This window comes from Henckelia pumila, chromosome 3 (assembly GCF_033568475.1).
Source record: "Henckelia pumila isolate YLH828 chromosome 3, ASM3356847v2, whole genome shotgun sequence".
In the NCBI taxonomy this organism is placed as follows: domain Eukaryota; kingdom Viridiplantae; phylum Streptophyta; class Magnoliopsida; order Lamiales; family Gesneriaceae; genus Henckelia; species Henckelia pumila.
The window spans coordinates 137682784-137690450 of NC_133122.1; the positions used below are offsets into that span (position 1 = coordinate 137682784).

Below are 7667 nucleotides of genomic sequence, written 5' to 3' on the forward strand. Positions count from 1 at the left end.
GATAAGGTCACTGCAATGCAAATTGAAGAGGGCGATAGCCACCAAGTGCGTCCGTCCTGTTCAGCCAGTCCCACCAGCAGCCGCACCATCTGTGCCTTTAGCTTCCAACATCAATTGATTCTCTTATGTTCATTTCCCACTTACTGTTGACCCTGTTCTAGAAGTTGATCAAACATTTTACTCTTGAACTTTTTTTTAGTTATTGTGGAGAATTATATATCGATTCTTTTTGTATCAAGAGAGTAACAGAAATACAACAATAAACTGGAACATGGATTATTTCCAATGCTAATACTTTTCACTAAAAAAATAATACTTTTAACCAAAAAAATAGTAATTTTTATGTCAAATTAACATACATTATAAAGTAATATTTTTTACAGAAAATATAATACTTTCAACAGAAAAATCAATATTTTTGACATAAAAAATTAATATTTTTATGTCAAATTAGCATACAGTAGATGTAATACATTTGACAAACAAATTAATATTTTTAGTATCAAAACTAATACTTTTGAAAAAAAATACTTTTAATCAAAGAAATAATAATTTTTATGTCAAATTAACATACAGTATAATGTAATATTTTTGACAGAAAAATTCTTTCAACAGCAAGACTAATACTTGTGGACATAAGACGTAATATTTTGTCAAACTAGCATACGTTAGATGTAATACTTTTGACATGAGAACTAATACTTTTAACATGAAAACTAATATTTTTGACTTAAAAAATAATACTCTTAATGTCGTTTGCCAAAAAATTAATACTGTGTCAAATTAGCATATGTTAGATGTAATACTTTTGATAGAAAAATTAATATTTTTAGGATAAGAAGTAATTCTTTAAACAAAGCAATTAATATTTTGAAAAAATGTATTTATGTCAAATTAGCATTCGTTAGAAATAACACTTTTACCATAAAAACTAATATTTTTAACAGAAGAACTAATACTTTGGACGTAAGAAGGTATACCTTTAATGTCAAATCAGCATACGTTATAAGTAATATTTTTGACAAAAAAACTAACATTTTTAGCATAAAAATTAATACTTTTGACTTAAAAGTAATATTTAATAATATTTAGCTTAAAAAATAATATTTTTTTAATGCCAAACTAGCATACGTTAGAATTAATACTTTTGATAAAAAAAAAACTAATACTTTTATCATAAAAAATAATATTTTTTACTTAAAAGGCAATACTTTTGATTGAAAATGTACTATTTTTTATGTCAAATAACATACGTTAAAAATAATACTTTAGACATAAAAACTAATACTTTTAACAGAACTAATAATACTTGTAACATAAGAATTAATATTTGTTAAATAAACACAATATTGAAATGATAAAAATTCGACCATTAAATATGCTAACGGGATGTATGTTGTGTGAAGCTATAGGACAAGGAGAAGAGTCTCTTGACAGGCATACAAAGAAAAACAAAGTGAACCTATGTTCACTTGAAATCTGGAATTATCAAGCGAATTTATTTGCACACCAAATCCAATTAGCCTTGAAGTTAAAGGCGCTGCTTGATTATCATGATCATCAATGTTTTAAGATGAGTATTTTACAAACAAAACCACACTACAAAAGTTCAATGAACAAGGGGTTTCATGCATGATCAGGTCATCTAATTAAAAACTAATACTTTTCATTTCCCTTAGAAGCTCGATTCATTTGTAACCTTTTGATTTGAACGATTGGAATCGGTTTACTCAAAGATATCCAGTAATTGAATGCACTGATCCTCCTCATCCTCGTCAAAAGGAATGAAATGCAATCGATCAACATCCTCAGGCTTCATATAACACTAAAGTACACGTGAATATAAGAATTATTAGTAGACAAATGACAATAAAACAATAAGTGTGAATATTCTAATAGCAGGAAAAAGCACTCCTCCAAACAGAGGATAAAAATATTCCTCCATACTCAAGTGTAGGAAAATTCAAGTCACTTAATACTTCGACACAAAAGCCATCTACCCGTGCACAGAGAGGATGATATGCCACACGACAAGTACTGTTTGAACACTGCAAAAGGGTAGGAAAAAAGATGACGCAGTGCAATTGAACTAAAGAAACCAAAAATTTCATCAGAAAGTCACCATCATAATTGAAATAGCATGATGTAAATCTGGAGCAATATAAATGTTACATAGCTCAAATTTCAATGGCCTTATATAATGCTTGAAAGCCCTCTGATGCTTCATACGAGTCACTTACATATTTGATCATTGAAAAACTAAAAGGTAATCCTGCAAAAGGATCTTACTGAACTCCATATTATGTCTTAAGTTGATATTAATTATTATAGCACAATTATCACTCAGCTGAAATCACTCAACATTGAAACTCAATCACACTCTATATATCGACACCATATATACCTGGAGATACAGCTTAGGCATTTTTAACGGAGATGTCAATTCAAATCCACCCTTCAAAAAAGTCCAGCAACCCACCTTTGCAGTAACAGTCCCTATGGCTTTCTCCATATTCCAATCTTAATACTAAATGAAAGCAAAAATGTAGAATGAAATTATTCAATCACAATCCATCACTAACCTTAGTGTAAGCAGACAAATCATAGAGATAGAGTGGCCTATCTGCAGTAAATTAGTGACTATCAATAAAAGTAAAAATTATTTGTTACATAAGCGATGGAGTGCAAAGAAAGTATTCCTCCTCGACTGAATAAGGATTAAACCACAAACATCTTATTCTCCTTCCGGTATTAACATCTCACTTCATCGCAACAAAAGGTTTACGAGTTAAAATATGTAGGCCCTTTTCTTATCAGTGGTTCATTGCAAATGGGGAATGCAAACAAGTCAAAACTTGAAGAGTCTCTACTTTTTACGATGAGAACAGAGGCCCCAAATAGAAAAACAATGTGAAGTACTCACTAATGCATTTCGAGTTTAAATGTAAAACCCGATAGGTAAGCACGTGGCTGTGATTTTTAATAAAACTTTGAGGATTTTAGCATTAACAATCATGATAATACCCTACAAATCATTTAACTTGGGTTTGTAAATAAAATATTTAGAAAGCTGAGTTAGGGGGAAACCAATTTTTCAGAAACAAGGTAACAAGCACATGAATCCAATCATAAGCTCAAGCAATAAATAACCGAAAATCAAGTTGGGTAGGAATCATCATTATCATATTCAACATCTGATAAACATAGCTTCTTTAGACTAGGTAAAAATGTTGCACGAGGCACAAGGCAAAATCAATCACAACGCGTTATAAATCTGTCAAATTTTTGCAGTTGAAAAAAAGAAACACTAATCACTTAAATATGGCCTGCAATGAAGGTTCTAATCCATTAATCAAATTGATGCTAATTTAAATCGCAAACAGAGCATAGGCAAAAGTAGCTCCGCATTTGCATTCGAACCCCCGTTCTTTGGGGATCCCATCGCAGATTCGAAGGCGAATTTATTCAAAATTGAGCTTTTAATTTTCATTCCTATCACAATTTGTTTCCTTCTTCTCTATTGTTTCTGAATTTCTTGAGCTTACAGGAAGCGAAGATCAAATTGAATGGGGAAAAAGAAAAAATACGAAAGCGATGAATTGGATTCAACACAAAATCAACCTTTACAATGTCACCTTCGGACTCACATGCTCGATTAGTGGGAGCGTTTACTCTTCAGTATCCTTCGTTCACTCTCATATATTTTTTTCAGAAGAAGAAAATCGTAGAGTCATGGAAGTGACGGCGGTGGAGCAGTCGCCGCCGTTTTCCCGGCGCAATGGCTAGAGAAACAACAAATATTCATGATACGGACATGAACAACTTCTCTCCTTTCTTCAATCCCTCTCCGCCCGAACCGAGCCGAAACCAAAAATTCGGTTTGAACCAAAAACCGAACCAAATTTTTGGTTCGGTTTTCGAATTTTTGGTTTTCGGTTTGGTTTTTTTTGATCGGTTCACCGAACCGAACCGAAACAAATTTTTTTTATTTTTTAATTATTTTTTATTATTTTAATTAATTTTTTATTTGTTTTTATTAATAAATAAATATAAAATAATTAAAAAATATATAAATTCGGTTAAACCGAAAACCGAACCGAAAAACCGAAAAAAATTCGGTTTTTAACCGAACCGAACCGTTAAATTCGGTTCGGTTTTTCGGTTCGGATTTTTGGTGAATTTCTGTTCGGTTCGGTTCGGACCGAATGAACACCTCTACTCCGCTCCATCTTGTATGTTCGATAAGCCATGTTCAGACTTGAGTCATTCGCCCAGTCCCAAACTTTAAATTTTACTGAATTGATAAAGATCCGATTAACCATTAACTGGGTATTTGTTGTATAATTGGGGTGACCCATCTCACACAAACAGATCCGTGAGACGATCTTATAGGAGTGCTACTTAAATACTTAAGTGTGTTTGGTGGGTCAAATTCACAAAATTGTTGGAATTGAGAAAAGACACATGTCAAGAGAAGATTGGTGCAACAGGTATTGTTACACCACTTTTGATACATAAAAAATTTTCCCAACGAATACGCCCCCCTAAAACTTGCCATCTTTATTGCAATAGAATGTTTGGAGTTATTGACGTCATTGATAAACTTAAACTTCTTCCATTTATCACCTCTCTATTAATCAAAGGTATAACACTTTTCTCACCACAAGTGGTGATTTATTTATAATAATTAATATGTTGACGACTTATGGAATAATGATAAAAAAAAAATCTGTCATAGGGGGTTATCAGCAAACACGCGATTTCACAGGGGTGATATATGCAATTTTTCCACTTATAAATAGGGATGGAGATCAGTTGAGAAGACCTATCGAACACTTTGCACTCAAAAAGCTATTACTGTGATCAAGATTTCAGTCGACTTTTCAAAGTCTCATAATCTAAATCTAAAGAATTCAAAAGCACACGTATTCAAGTCATATATTTGATAATTGAGGATCACATTTGTGTTAGAACATTCAATTGTTTCATATACTTTTGTAATATCAGTCAAGACTGAACTTGTATTGAGCCTAAGATTTCTGAGATATACAGTTGAGTAAGTCCTAGTCTTGGATTGAGGTGTTGCAAATAGCTTGTAATACTCAAAATTTTCTAGTGGATCATTCAGAAGTAGAAGAAGAGGTGACGTAAGGGACTAATGGTTTCAGTTTCCGAACTTCTATAAACAAACACTCAGAGTTCTTACATTTCAGTCGATCCTCATTAAGCCATTTCAAGACAATGTTATAATATGTCGGTTGACCTCACTCCGCACATCTACATATATTTGTTTGTTAATTGACATGAACACTCGAGAAATAATAAGTTTAATTGCCAACCACAACTGAACTCAATTTTTACAATTGTTGGTGGTCTAGTTCTTAAGAGCCACTTTTAATTAATTAATTAATTAATAATTAGCTATGTTATGTTTTTTAAAATTACGAGTAAGTTTTAATTTTAATAAATTTAAATTTAAAATATAAAAAATTATCAACATGTCATTTTTAATTATGCGTATTTTTTTAATTCATTTGCCATTTATTTGTTTTTTTAATTATGTGTGTTTTTTATTAACTATGTTATGGTTTTTAAACTTACATGTATGTTTGAATATTTAAATATAATAATAACAATAATATTAAGTAATTGTATTTTTCTTCAATTATGTTTACTAATTTTTTAATTTAATTTAAATACAAGGTTATTCATATTACCACTTTCTCAAGTAATAAAAATAAAAATTAATTCCGGTCAAAAAATAAAAATAAAAATAAATTAAAATTAAATTAAATTAAATTTAAATTTAAATTTAAATAAAAAATTTTTTTTGGGCATTGCATTCGGTAATTTGCGACTTGAGTTTAAAATTTGGGATTTTAATTTTCTTAATTATTAATTAATTTAATTATTACACATAATAAATAGGAGAAAATAAGGTCAAAGACCAGAACGTGCGTTTTGCCGGACCATTTAAATATATAGGCCTGGTCTTGTTTTTAATTCAATAAAAGGGACTCTTAACTTTTTAATTCAGTCAAAGGGTCTCAATTAAGGGTAATTTGGTCGTACAACTCTCATTTTTCCTCCCCCCTTCCTTCCCTCTCTCCTCTCCAGGATTCGAACTTGGCACTCCTCTCTCCTCCTAGACTTTAACCACTAAACCACCAATATTTTTTATAATAATACTACACAATAAAATATATAAACAATGGTTTGGGTTGACCCAAGCCTGGGTCGACCAAGCCGGGCTGCCCATCTTGGTCGACCCAAGCTCGAACCAAGCGGTCGACCAAGCTGTCAAAGCGGTCAACCAAGCCCAAGCCTTGGTCGACCGCTTTCCCAAGGGGGTCGACCGCTTGGGCAAGGAACCGAGCCCAAGCCTTGGTCGACCGCTTTCCCAAGATGGTCGACCGAGCCCAAGTCTTGGTCGATCGCTTGGGCAGGAAAGGCGGTCAACCGCTTGGTGAATTAAAAAAAAAAAGAAGAAGAGGAGGGAAAATGAGGATGGGGAGAGAGAGAAAAGAAGATAAAAAAAAACAACGCAGAGACGTGAAAGAAGTAGAAGGAGAAAAGAAAAAACACTTAAAGCAAGGTTAATATAGTCTTTTCGATCAGAGGTCTATCTATTGAATTAAAAACAAGACCAGGTCTATGTCCCTTATTTTCCCCGTTTGCCCTCCTCCGATAACCGATCCTTCTTCTTCTTCTTCTCCTTCTCTCCAACGTGTCTTTTTTCGAAAATTAGAAATTGTTGCGAAAAAGGTCAGGCAATTGCAATTTTCATTTTTGATTAAGCGAGGCAAGATTTTTGAAAATTATTTTTGGGTTAATTATTGATTTTGTATACTCACAAATTTGTATTTCCAATTAGTTTAGGGTTAGCGATCAATTTCCATTTATTTTCATCAATATGTGCCTTTGGTGTTTAGGGTTTGGAATCTGGGTTGGTGGAAAGAATATAAATGAGTCTTTTTGGGTAGATTTGTTGATGCAATTGTAAGGTGCGTTGGATTTTCAGTATATTGTATATGACTGATTTATGACCGATGATTTGTGGAATATTTTAGTTTTGGTGAATCAAGAAGAAAAGCGACGAGGAAGGGAGAATGGAAAATTACATATCGCATTTACTTTTCTCTCTTTCAATTTTGCTTGCACTTCTACTCGTTTATTCCGACGGGCTTCCCATTTCACAGTAAGTCTAATAAATAGTTAGTGTTAAAGTTTTATTTAAATCTCATTAGATTTGTTTTAATCAAGCACTGATAAAATGGAGGATGGGGATGGGTTAGGTTTTATTATTATTTTTATGAACTATAAAATTAAGTTGTTTGATGATGTAATCTTAATGCAACGTGATGACAATTTTTGTTCTTTTTGGTGGGTTCTTGGCGTTCAATGCTTATTTTTTATTCTTATTTTATTTTTTTGGTGTAACCTCATTTTTGTTAAATTCATTTACAGATTAAGAAATGGATTTAAATTTTATTAACTTTGATACCATTTAATTGGTGGAGATTTCTATTCAAAGGAATTATTTGTTGTTTGGTTGTGTGGATTAGAAGTTTGAACTGTGGGGTTGGAAAAACAGAGTTGGTAAAGTTACAAGAGTTATGCTTTTTTATTTTTTTTTTTGATTTTGGGGTTTCTAGGTAGAAATTGGT

The 7667-nt window shown here is 31.9% G+C and overlaps 1 protein-coding gene across 6 annotated transcripts; it reads right to left on the bottom strand.

The window, feature by feature from the left end:
• Window positions 1–1528: 1528 nt before the first annotated feature.
• LOC140893123 (histone-lysine N-methyltransferase ATX2-like) lies at window positions 1529–3774 on the bottom strand. Of its 6 annotated transcripts, none has more exons than XR_012153032.1 (5): window positions 3622–3774; window positions 2583–2623; window positions 2405–2496; window positions 1980–2048; window positions 1529–1825 (listed from the first exon to the last, which is right to left on the bottom strand). XR_012153032.1 is itself a non-coding variant. In XM_073302188.1 (4 exons), the coding sequence occupies exons 2-4, from the start codon at window positions 2510–2512 to the stop codon at window positions 1727–1729; spliced, it is 276 nt and encodes a 91-aa protein (XP_073158289.1). In that variant the 5' UTR covers window positions 2513–2527; window positions 3648–3774; the 3' UTR covers window positions 1529–1726. The 6 variants fall into 6 exon arrangements, 3 of the variants coding, with proteins under 3 accessions (XP_073158289.1, XP_073158290.1, XP_073158287.1); XR_012153030.1 differs by having other exon boundaries at window positions 2405–2502; XR_012153031.1 differs by lacking the exon at window positions 2405–2496.
• Window positions 3775–7667: the final 3893 nt, after the last annotated feature.